The sequence below is a fragment of the Eublepharis macularius genome, chromosome 8 (assembly GCF_028583425.1).
Source record: "Eublepharis macularius isolate TG4126 chromosome 8, MPM_Emac_v1.0, whole genome shotgun sequence".
Lineage (NCBI taxonomy): Eukaryota > Metazoa > Chordata > Lepidosauria > Squamata > Eublepharidae > Eublepharis > Eublepharis macularius.
This window is the reverse complement of record NC_072797.1, coordinates 11,785,339-11,798,345: the sequence shown is the minus strand read 5'-3', so window position 1 is coordinate 11,798,345 and position 13,007 is coordinate 11,785,339. Positions and strand designations below refer to the sequence as shown.

The 13,007-nt window shown below is 43.9% G+C and overlaps 1 protein-coding gene across 1 annotated transcript in view; it reads left to right on the top strand.

Annotated features, from left to right (window-relative positions):
- The first annotated feature begins 585 nt into the window (after nt 1-585).
- The window catches only part of LOXHD1 (lipoxygenase homology PLAT domains 1), a 222,286-nt gene continuing 209,864 nt past the window's right edge, over nt 586-13,007 (top strand). The window contains exons 1-2 of the mRNA XM_054986641.1: nt 586-868; nt 7,652-7,766. Of these exons, the coding sequence (XP_054842616.1) occupies nt 586-868; nt 7,652-7,766 (398 nt within the window). The remainder of the gene's footprint in view (nt 869-7,651; nt 7,767-13,007) is intronic.

Below are 13,007 nucleotides of genomic sequence, written 5' to 3'. Positions count from 1 at the left end.
GTATCTACAGCTGACCTACATTCTACTGGATCCTCACTTTCATTGGCCAGGTGTGACACAGTAGACCGGTTGCATGATTTAATCTATACAGAGGAAAGCTCTTTTTTGAAAAAAAAACCCTACGTAGAAGAAGAAGGAGGAGGAAGTACTCTGCTCAGGCCAATGAATAAATAATGGTGCCGAAAAAGGAGACAAGGCAAATGGAAGGAGACACTGAAGATGTGAAAGGGAAAGGTGGGTTGACTGAAGAGAGGAGAGAAAGAAGTGATCAAGGAATGGGATAGTTAACAAGGAGGAGGAAGGGAAATCTGTGACACAGTCATCAAGGAGCAAGGAGGGTCAGAGAGAAGAAGTTAGAGAAAATTGACCATTCAGGAGTCCACAAGGAGAGGGTAAATTGGGTAAGGATCAAGTTCGGGACGTGTCAAAGAGGCTGGAGGTAAAGTTGTGTGCGATGAACAGAGGACGAATAATGACATGAGAGACAATAGCAAGGGTCGATCATCGGAGGAGGAAGAGGAGGATGAGGAGTTGGAGGAAGAAGAGGAGGAGGACGAAGAGGAGGAGGAGGAGGACAGAAAGAGAATGAAACGATCCAGGGGGTCATCGAACGAGGAGGAGAACGACAGCAGTGAGGAGAGGAAGAAGAAGAAGAAGAAAAAGAAGAAAAAGAAGAAAGCGTACAGCGACAGCGATGAATCCGATGGTAGCCGGAAAAAGCGGAAGAAAAAGGGCAAGAAATCCAAGAGTAAAGACAAGAAGAAAAAGAAGGAAGAGGAGAATTTTGCACAGATATATGAACAAGAGCTTCGAGATTATCGCTCGGAAGATTCCCATGAAACTGAAGATGAATACAACAAGAAAAAAGGTGAGAGCTGGTGGCTGAGGAAGGTCTGTGGTGATGCTGAGCCACGACGGTCTCTGAGCCCAACCTACCTCATAAGGTTGTCAGGGTGATAAAATGGGAGGGGGCATGGACCATGTATGTTGGCTTGGCCTCCTTAGAAGAAAGGTGGATACCGATTTAATGCCTAAATTTTACTATAGTTTCCATAAGCCGAAAAGAAGCTCTTTGCCTCAAGGGGCTTACAGTCCATGTCTAGATATGGGAGAGGCAACTAAGGGAGGACGGGGGATGCCTGGATAACGAAGGATGAATGTAAGCAAACCGTAATGCTTTGATTATGCTGGGGATGAAGTCCAAGGGGTGTCATGGGAGAGGTGGATTTGGAATTTGCATTCAAAAGAGGGAGAGGAGGCAATGCATGGTGTTTGGGGTGATGTTCTCTTCTGGGAGGACATGCAGAGTCTTTTAAGAGGACTAGAGACTCTGGTAAGGCTGGAAGTATGATAATGACAGGATGAGATATGGCAGGAAAATAAAAGGTAAAGGTAGTCCCCTGTGCAAACACCAAGTCATTACTGACCCATGGGGGGATGTCGCATCATGACGTTTTCTTGGCAGACTTTTGTTATGGGGTGGTTTGCCATTGCCTTCCCCAGTCATCTACACTTTACTCCCCAGGAAACCGGGTACTCATTTTACCAACCTCGGAAGGATGGAAGGATGAGTCAACCTTGAGCCGGCTACCTGAACCCTGCTTCCACCAGGATCGAACTCAGATCATGAGCAGAGCTTGGGCTGCAGTACTGCAGCTTACCACTCTGCACCACGGACAGGATGAGATATGATAGGAAAATAAGGGCTGAGCAATTGGGGACAATTCTTCATTTTTCACCCTGGTTGGCTCACCTCAAAAACCGTGATTTTTGTTTCGTTTTTCTCTTGTATAAAATCGAACCAATTTTTCCATGCCATTTTTTTGTTTCTTCCTATTGACCCCCCACCCTTAACATTGCAATGTTGTGTTTGTGTTATTTTGTCATATAATGCATGAATGGTATAAAAGTGGTATAATGTAAATGCATTGAGAATATTAGCTGTGTGGTGCAGTGTTGAGCTAGGATCTGGGAGAACCGGGTTCGAACCCCTGCTCTGCCATGGAAGCTTGGTGGGTGGCCTTGGGCCAGTTGTGTGTGATGAACAGAGGCGAGACCTAAGTGAATTGGGAATATCAACAGTGTGTATAGTGGCCGTGTTGGCCTAGGATCTAGGAGTTCCAGGTTTGAATTCCCAGTCTGCTGTAGAAGCTTGCTGAGTGACCTCGGGCCAGTTGCACTTTGGGAAAGTGCAGGGTTGTTGTGAGGATAAAGTGGAGGAGAGGAAAATGATGTAAGCTGCTTTGGGTCCCCATTGAGGAGAAAGGCGAGGTATAAATGAAGTCAGTAAATAAATAAAAACTGGTGGGATGAAAAGCCACACCAAGTCAAAATATGAAAATAAAAAGAAACATTTTCGAACTTCCCTAAGCATAACACAAAGCGCTGGGTCTGTTGTTATCATACTGTAGGTCAGGATCCAGATGTGAGTCACAACTCTTTTACCGGTGATTGTGAGGTCAGAAGGAAGAAGGTGGGAGAGGAGGCTTTGAGAGCCTTTGCTTACTGTATGAACAGGCCATGAAATAAGTCTGTTGCTGTTTAATGCTATATATTTATACAAGCTAAAGATGAAAATCTCAATTTGATCAGTGTTAACTGTTGTGAGATTTCTTTCCTTCTCCTGGTAGTTTTATTTTGGGGGAGCAGAGGAACTTTGCAAGCGGGGTCCCACAAAAGTACAGCATGCTTAAAAGTGTGTCCCACTTGACAACGATTGGCTTTGGTCAATGAGGGCTCATTGATGATCAGCTCTCTGATTGCAGCCCAGATGCTCTGTTGAAGTACACATCTCACACACGCTTCTCTAGCCTCCTGACAAGGCGGAAGATGCCCAAGAGAGCAGGTCGAATTATGGGAACTGGAAGTAGACGGGGCGTGGCTCAGTGGTAGAGCATTTGCTTGGCATGCAGAAGGTTGCAAGTTCAATCCCCCGCGTCTAAGATCAGGCCCTAAGTGATGTGAAAGATCTCAGTTGGACATCCTGGAGAGCAGCTGCCGGCCTGAGTAGACAACACTGACGTTGATCACACTAAGGGTCTGATTCAGTATAAGGAAGCTTTGCGAGTGTGTTCATGTGTGAGTGCTGTAGTAGTGAAATCTGACCACAAGGGTAGTCGACAGCTTTCTACCAGGTGGGACGGTAGTTTATTATTGCCGCCTCTGACGGGCAGCAGCTGTCTGAGCTCACACAGAAAAGGGTCTTCCAACCACTTGCTGCCTGATACCTTTTAAGCAGAGATACCCAAGACTGAACCTGGGATCCTCTTAGGGCTGCCAGGTCCCCCGGTGGGGTGGGGATCCCCCACTCCCAGCCTCTGCCCCCCACTGCCACTCACCTAGCTCCTGTCTGATGAAGGGAGCTTTGACCCTTGAAAGCTCTCTCCCTGGAAATCTAGTTGGTCTCTAAGATGCTACTGGACCCAAATCTTGCTCTTCTACTACAGACCAACACGGCTACCCATCTGAAACAGATCCTAGTCTGTCACTCTAGCTACTATACACCACACTAGCTCTCTACACAATTTACACTGTAAATTGGATGATGCAGGGCAGGAAATGGTTTTCAAGTTGCATCGGAGTAATCTGGGACAAACAAGCAAGAAATGGCACGATCTCAGCAAAAACATAGAAACTCAAGCATAAATCAGATCTCTCTCAAGCATTAATTGGAACCCTTGGGTTTCCCGTAAAGCAGAGGGCAGAATAAAAAAAAAACAGTAACGAGGAAACAGAACCAATATCAATAATAAACCTCTTTTTGCCGATACTCCGGCCAAAGGGAGCTTGTGTCACAGTCTGCCAGAGCAGTTGGCAGCTTTTCAGCATGACTTGCCCTCCAGGCATTCCTGCTCCTTACTTTCCTTTTTGCTGGTTGACACTTGGCACCCCGCAACAGTTTGCCCAGTGCCCCCACTTACTGTGATATTTTTCAGCTTGGGGAAAACAAGTTTCCATAAGAAGGCAGATGAATATATTAATTGAGGGGGACAATGACTTGTGGGGGGTATCTTAGGCGGGACTCCGCATGGGAACGGACTTGCACGCTTTCTTTGTTGCTGGTGCAGCTGCTGGTAAAGCTCAGTGGCAATGGGGCTTCCACACGGCAATTTTTCCTCCTCTTTTCCTGCTCTTGTCTCCCAGCAGTGGCCACCTCACTTCCTGTGGTCCACTGGAGCGTTGCAATTTTTTTTCAATGGCCCTAGGATATCGCATCACTATGATATTATACCAGAGAGCCGTGACTAGCCCAAGGTCACCCAGCTGGCTTCAGGTGGAGGAGTGGGGAATCAAACCTGGCTCTCCAGATTAGAGTCCCGTGCTCTTAACCACTACACCAAACTGTTCTCTCTCTGGGGAGAACTGGTTGCAGTTCCCTGAATGGGAAACGAGGTCCTGAAATCCTTCTGTCCTGCCTTTCAAAGGTGACGCCTTTCAGCTTGTGGGAAGGTCGGTGAAGTGCTGTTGTTGTTGGTAGAATGCCTACGCAGCAGCCAAGACACTGAACTGATTGAGAATAACAAAAGCTTTATTTATGGAACTAACAAACTTGATAGGGAAGAGAAGGAAATAAACAAGCTGCCTTGCTAGTTGAGAACATTCTAGAGCGTTCTAAGAATAGCATTCCACAGACACACAAGGGGAAAGAGCCCCTTATTAGAAAGAAGGTATTCCCTCTACGGTCCTGTCTAACTACGGCTTGCTGCTTCCTGCAGGATCTTCTTCTACTCTTCACTGTACACAAGATGTTGCTATACTTCAACAGTTGTTGCCATTTGAAGGCGGGGGGGGGGGGAGATTCAGGGATCTTATTTTTCAGGTGATGCTATTTATGTCCCTGCCATGAATACCTTCATCAGCCTATTTCTGCATGTTAAGGCTCTGTTAAAGGGGCAGAACGTCTTTGTCCAGGTCTGTTAACCCTAAATACTACCCCTTCCCCATCCAAGTTGTGGGGTTTTCCCCATCAGTAGAACTTCAAATGGGATCACAAACCCTGCTTTTTTCTGAGCTACTTTGTTTAGCCACTGTGAGGAAACCAAAACGTTTGCCTTTCACCAGCTGGTTTCAGAAAGGGAGAAGGCTGATTTACAGTCAACTGGGATGCAGAACAACTGAAAGCTGTTTTCAGGCAATGAATGAAAGATAATGCTTGACTTGGAGGGGCTGATGGAGAACAATTGGAAGAACAGCTTTTTCTCTGTGCCTCCTTCAGGCTGTATGCTTCCAGTCTGTGAATTTATAGACAGGATATGAAAATAAACAGAGAGAGTGCTGGTGCTTTGGGCTAAGTGGCTTGCTTGGAGGGAACAAGTGAGAGCCTAACTAGATGTTACTTTTTTCACGCATTCACCACGGAGCCAACTTGTGCTCTCCACAGCCGTACAGCAGCTGCGGGAAATGACTTCTTTTTAAAAAAGGAGAGCCCAAACAGGCTTGGAATACCATCACGGAGGGTGGGGGAGAAGGGCTGCTACCTTCTCCACTCACAAAAACACGTGGAGGAAGAGTTATTTCCCCATGTTTGCTGCTTCCTGTGCACAAATAATTTCCCCTCCCCATGGTTTTCGCATGGGAAAACAGCTTGATAAAAAGGTAGGAGAAGTTTGCAGCTGTTTGGGCTCTCCTTTTTTAAAAGAAGCTGTTCCCTGCAGTGGATGCGGGAAACATGTGCCAGATCCGTGGCAAAATCACGAAAAAAGTAACATCTAGTTTGGCTCTAAGGTTGCCACTGCCAGCTGTTCATATTGGTTAAGTCCTCCCATTTCAGGAGTCTGTCCAATACCTCCAGCAGAAAAGGTACTACAGATGTTTAATTGGCACTCTGCTGTTGCTCAGAGGCTACCTTAAAGAGTCTTTGCAGGTGTAAGATGGGAAGAAACGTTGGTGTTTATTACCCATGTTTATTTTCCCTTTGTGCATAAAGTGCTGTCAAGTCACAGCTGACTTAAGGCAGCCCCAGAGGGTTTTTCAGGCAAGAGACAAACAGAGGTGGTTTGCCATTGCCTATCTCTGCACAGCGACCATGGACTTCTTTGGTGGTCGCTATACACTAGTTTATTTTCTGTAATTGTAATCTGTTGCGGTAGAGGCCATGGGATGCTGTTTATCAGGTGATGTTTTTAACTTCCATGCCGTGAAAAGTTTCAAATGCTCATTTTCACACGATCAGCCTTTTTTAAAGGGGCAAGACGTTTTTCTCCAGGCCTTCTAGCAACTCTAGCTCTATATCAACACGTCAGTTTTTTTTTAAAAAAGGACCAACCGGTAGGTGATTTGAAAGACCTTTACTGGAGACCTTGGAAAGCTGATGCTAGTCAGAATAGACAATACTGACCTTGATAGACCAAGGGTCTCATGCAGTGGAAAGTAATGTCATTTGTCTTATGAAAAGCTATTTGAAAATTAAGTTGATTTAATGTGATCCTTTGCAAACCATCCTATTAAGTGAAAGTGGGCTACGCAGTGTGAGTCACTACACTGACAGCCAAGCTACAAGTGACGCCTGACACTAGTTGGACACTTGTCAGCTTCCCTCAAGTTTTGATGGGGAATGTAGGCAGCTTGGCGGAATGTTGGACAAGTGACAGTTGAAAAGTCCATTGGACAGCAGTCAGAGAGCCAAGCGGCAAGACCAGGATGCCTACATTTCCCATCAAAACCTTGAGGGAAACTGACAAGTGTCCAACCTGTGTCAGGCGTCACTTGTAGTTTGGCTCTCAGTTTCAGCTTTTCAGGATGAGTTGCCACTGAGGGAAAAAAAGCCTCCTTACATTTCGTGCACTGCACTTACTTTGTACAGAAGCTAAAAGTGTGTGTGTTATGTGTCATCAAGTTGCCTTCGACCTATGGCGACCCTATGAAGGAAATACCTCCAAAACATCCTATCATTAACAGACTTGCTCAGATCCTGCAAACTGGAGGACGTGGCTTCTTTTACTGAGTCCAGCCATCTCATTTTAGGTCTTCCTCTTTCCCTACTGCCTTCCACTTTTCCTAACATTATTGACTTTTCCAGAGAATCTTGTCTTCTCATAATGTGACCAAAGTACAATAGCCTCAGTTTTGTCATTTTAGCTTCTAAGGAGAATTCAGGCTTGATTTGATCTTTGTCCATGGTATCCACAAAACTCTCCTCCACCACCACATTTCAAATGAATCCATTTTCTCCCTGTCAGCTTTCTTCCCTGTCCAACTTTCACATCCATACATCGTGATGGGGAATACCATTGTTTGGACTGTCTTGATCGTACTCCCCAAAGAGACATCTTTATCTTTAAGGATCTTCTCGAGCTCCCTCACAGCTGTTCTTCCAAGTCTCAATCTCCTTCTGATTTCTTCATTGCAGTCTCCCTGTTGGTTGATGATTGAGCCAAGGAATAAAAAATCTTGGACAATTTCAATTTCTTCATTGTCAACTTTAAAATTGTATAACTCCTCCATAGTCATTACTTTTGTCTTCTTGATGTTCAGATGTAATCCTGATTTGGCGCTTTCTCCTTTAACCTTTATCAGTAGTTGTTTCAAGTCTTCACTAAATGGCGGGATCCATTCTGATTGACCGTTCCAAGATTGACCCTCTCCATATAACCCCATCGATAAGACCAGCTCTTTCTTTGAGTTTCATGTCCTGTCTGCACTTTCCCCACAGTCTATGAAGTCGTGACGGTGACAGGAGATGTCCGAGGAGCAGGAACAGACGCCAAGATCTTCGTTACTCTCTTTGGAGAATTTGGCATCACCCCAAAAGCCCACCTGACTAGCAAGTAAGCATTGTTGGAGGGGACCATGCAAACTCAGGGGCACTTTCCAGTAAACTGTTACTTGAGTGATTTGGTTGCAAAATATTTTCGTGTAGATGCTGATGGATGGAACACATTTCTCAAAGCATGCAAAGCGTGAAAGAAAAATCCACTCAGACGTGCATGAATAATTTGAGCATGAGCAAATCCACACACATACCTTCATCTTTTTGCTGCCACTCTGCTTTGCAACACTCACTCAAAAGGCATTGTTCCCTTTATGCATCATCCAGTGGTGTAACCCAGCAATTTCTGAGATATCATATAAAATTTACTGTGGTGAATTCGCCCACATTGAAGTGTATTAACATGACCTGTGTGATGATTTTTTGAAACTGTCAGTAGGTGGAGCTGTTGCTTTACTTAATGCTGTCTGAAAACAGGTGATATACTTCAGGGAATGGACTTGGTGGGTTCTTTGTAATTGGCTAGGGTTATTTTTAATGTACAGACTTCATTGCCTGTTGAAAGGTGAGCAGTGGAAATGACAAAATTACTTCTTTACCAAGTGGTCAGCTTTGAGTGTGGATTTATTGGACCCATACCTGGGCACGTGGAGAATACCATAGGAATTAAAATCAGGTGTGGGTCATCTGTTGAATCAGTAGAGCTTATTCTACTTATTTTTCGCCTGATCTACTTTTGTAAATGTAAACTGCTTTTGATCCTCCACTGAGATCTTTCTTAATCTCTCCTTTTTGCAAAAGCATCTTTGTAGGAAATGAATAAACCTTGCTTATCAGCAGAGTCAGGCTCCTGTGCCTTGTACGCTACTCTGGAATGTGATTGGGTTTTGAAAAATGCTAATCTCATATCATAACTTCACATTTTCTCCATTTCAGCTCCGGCAAGAGGTACCAGCAGCTATTTTAAATTTTACCCTCAAAAGAGTTTCTCTCCCCAAATGAAGCAACTCAAACATGAAAATCTTGTAAAGGCAAATAATATGGGACTGGTAAAAGATACATGAAATTTCAGACCTCTTTGCCGTATTCAATGTGACAAATCGGGCATTGGCAGAGATTTTTAGGAACTGTCACTAACATTGCACAGACACGCATAACCTTGGGGATTGGCTTCTATTTTAAAAAATAGCATACAAATGGGATCAGAAAACTGCTGCATTTCTCCCAAGCTTTTGTCCTGTGCAAAAACAGTGTGGGGAAGAGAGTTTTCCCCTTTCTACTGCCACACACGCACACAATACCTCCATGGGGTAGTAAAATGCAATTGAATGCATGTTTTTTCAGAAGTAAGGTCCATTTTATTCAATGGCACTTACTTCCAGGTCGATGTTTTTAGGATTTAAGCCTGCCTACATCATGGAGGAAAGTAAGTTATTTTTGAGAACATAGGAACATAAAAAAGCCCTGTTGGATCAGATCAGCAGTCCATCTTGTCCATCATACACTTTCACACACCGGCCAATGAGTTGGCCTGGAGATTCAAACAAATATGGCATAGAGGATGAAGCCGTTTATTATGTCTGTCAAGGATCCCAGCCAATCAGGAATGATGCAGTATCATGCCAGTCAAGAATCCCAGCCAATCAGGGATGATGTAATATTATGCCAGTCAAGGATTCCAGCCAGTCAGGCACGATGTAGTATCATGCCCATCAAGGATCCCAGCCAGTCTCGGATGATGTATCATGTCAGTCAAGGATCACAGCCAATCAGGGATGATGTAGTATCATGCCAGTCAAGGATCCCAGCCAATCAGGAATGACATAGTAGACATGATGGCCTTACGATGTACAGTCAGTCAGCTGTGTCCCTTAGGGCAAACTGAGCCCCCTGTTGCCAGCCGTCTGCATTGGAAGAGAGTTGGCCATATATCCCCATTGCTGAGCCAACAGAGTACAGGACTGTGTAGCATTGCCTTTGCAGTACCTTTGCCTGCCTGTGTGGTATGGCAAGACACCTGCCCTGATATGGCTCTAGCTGCACATTATCCAAGGGGAAGAATATTGATGCAATTGTGTATTTCCAGTTCTGCCACAACCAAATATGGATGACTGGTTCTTGCTCCCTTTGGGCTAGTGCACGCTCCTGGTGATTTGTGAGAAAACCCTTTTCCATTTGTAAGCTAGAGATCTGAGATGTTCACTGCTAGGAATAATTTGTGTTATTCTTGGACTGATGTGTTTTTTTTTTTAGGGGGTGGTGGTGGTATTCAGCTCCCTCCCCAAAATGTCAGCCTCAGGATTTGAAAACCTTGCTTCTATACCTCATTGATCATTTTAGCCGTAGACATAGAACAGATTTTCATTTTACAGGAACCCTGCTAACAAAAATCCATCTCCAGCATTTTGTTTCTAGCGGCAGTTCACCTCCTCTCAGTTCTAGTTCTCCTCTCCTCCATTTTTTCCTCCTAACAACCCTCTGAGGTAGGTTTTGCTGAGTCTGTGTAACTGGCAAATCAGCCAACAAACTTCCATGGCAGAGTGGAGATTCAAACCTGAGGTTCCCAAATCGTAGTCTGATATTCTAACTGCTACCCTACACTGTGGTTACTAAAAATTGTTCAAAGTTCACAGAATATTTTCCAACAAACTAGGAAGAACAGGTGGGAACAGAAACTATGTATTGTAGCTCCAAAGGATGATGTGGAAAAGAAGGCAGCGTATGTGTGTTCGGATGTGAGGATTATTACTCTCCTTACTTCTTAAATTCCTGGAAAAATAACTGGCCGTAGTCCATTTTAATAATATTGCACTTCGGTTCAAATGCAGTGGTTAGAGTGTCGAACTAGGATCTGAGAGTCCGAGGTTCGAATCCCCACTCTGCCATGGAAGCTTACTGGGTGATCTTGGGCTAGTCACACAGCCTAGCTCATCTCACAGAGTTGTTAAGAGGATAAAATGGAGGAACGGGAGAATGATATAAGTTGCTCTGGATCCCCATTGGGGAGAACGGCGGGGCATAAATGAAGTAAAATAGATCAATTCAGTGAGCTCTCTCAGCCTAATCTACTTCATAGGCTTATGAAAGTAAAATGAGGGGAGGGAAAGAATCATGTCAGCTGCCTTGCATTTCTTAGAGGAAGAGTAGGACACATACATAATAATGTGATCACAATTCATCATTGCAGGACCTGATTCTATGCATGCTTACTTGGAAATGAGTCCAACAGGATTTATTCCTGTATAATGGTGCATAGGATTCCAGCCTTAAAATACCTTGCTTTTTTCAAGGTAACTGTTAATCAATTTTTAAATTAAACCTTGGCTATATGAAATCTTCCTCACTGAAAATATATATTTTTTTATTTTTCGAGATTTCTCTCCTTTCTGTAACCTAAACAAGCACCGAATGCAAAAATTGGTAGCCATATTTTGCTTCTTCTAAATGTGTCTCCATTTTTGCTCATTCTTAGGAAGCATTGTGAGTGGAGGAGGGCGGGGACAAATTAGCGGCTCCCAAATTTGTCACGATGCTCACAGAATATGGCAAAAGGACAGAATTTCACGCATCTTCCGACGAGCTGTTTTCACACTGATAAAATGTCTTGCAAAATGCATGACATTTTGTATCCCTGGTTTCTTTCATGGTGCCGATAAAATACCATGCATTTCCTCGACCAAGGGACCTTTCTGGCTGATTGTCACATGGCTTATCTCTCCCCCCAACCCTTTCAAGGCTGTACGCTGGTAGTAAAATGCATGACAGTTTCCACTGAACAGTCTGCTTATGCGCTTGAGAATGGTCACATTAAGACATGCAAAAGTCTTGTGAAACACCCTATATTGGATCACGACAGGTGCTCAAGCTCATCAATTTTCTAAGCCACTTACCATGAGGAAGAGTGGAAATTCCCAAACTATATTCAGTTTAATTCATATTTAGGTAGTGATGGAGTCTCTAACCCCCACTTGCTTTTAGGCTTCCTTTCAGTGTCCCTGCAAAGTCAACCAAGTATAGCAGAAAACTGAATAGTACTTTTCTCTCCTTCATTTATCAACTGCATGAACTTTTTTTTTTTTTTGCGGAATAGTCCATGATTAAATGTCAATTATTTTGTATTTTGCCAAAACATTAACAAAGGTGCTTTTCTGAAATACAGAAGGAAACGGGTACAAACTTACAGTTAACTAAACATAAGAGGGTACTTATTGGAGCACTGGGGTGTTTCCATGTGAAGATTTTTCCTCCTGTGGTACACAGCATGTCCCCACTTTATTTAGGTGCTTCCACACAATTGTATTCACTTACTTACTTATTTCATTTATACCACTCCTTTCTCCCCAGTGGCAACCAAAAAGGCGTACGTAGATCTCCTCGATCCAGAGGAGTTAGCTGTGTTAGTCTGTAGTAGCAAAATCAAAAAGAGTCCAGTAGCACCTTTAAGACTAACCAATTTTATTGTAGCATAAGCTTTCGAGAATCACAGTTCTCTTTGTCAGTTCTCCTCTCTTCCATATGATCTTCGCAACAACCCTGTGAGGTACGTTAGGCTGAGAGTATATGACTGGTCCAAGGTCCCACAGCAATCTACCATGGCAGAGTGGGGATTAGAACTTGGGTCTGCTTGGTGCTAATCTGACACTCTAACCACTGCCAGGGGGCTCCGAGAGCTTTCCCTTTTAAGGCAGAATGAAGGAAAACCTCCTTTGCTCCAATGTAAAAGGGAAGTGGCTCTACAGCTGCAGGCAGAGCCTCCATTTAAAAGGTCTTAAAAGATCTCCATTTAAAAGATCTTCAGATGGTATCTGAAGAAAGGAGCTCTGACTCTTGAAAGCTTATATCCTGAAAATCTTGTTGGTCTCTAAGGTGCCATGGGACACAAATCCTGCTGTTGTACTGCAGGCCAACACACCTATCTACCTGTAGGTTGCTCTTCTCGGCACCTTTGCCTTCCATCTTGACAAAGTGAACTGCTACCTGTTCTGTACCATTTTGAGGCAATATTTTCCCCTCAGTCTCCAACTCCGTGGCTGTATTATTCATAAGGCTGACTAGGCCGAAGCCTAGGGGCCCCGCAGGGACTAGGAACCCATCCATTTTTTTTTGCTGAGGCACACTCCCCCCCAAATTACAATTAATAGGTTCTCTTATATAACCTCTATTAATAAGATAATTAACTGCTTCCTTATTGAAGTGAAACAAATTGTTTGATATATTAAAACAATTATCCACAAATTACATACTTTTAAGGAGTAAAAATTTTATTCACTTCAAAAGAGGGAACAATTATACCCCCAAA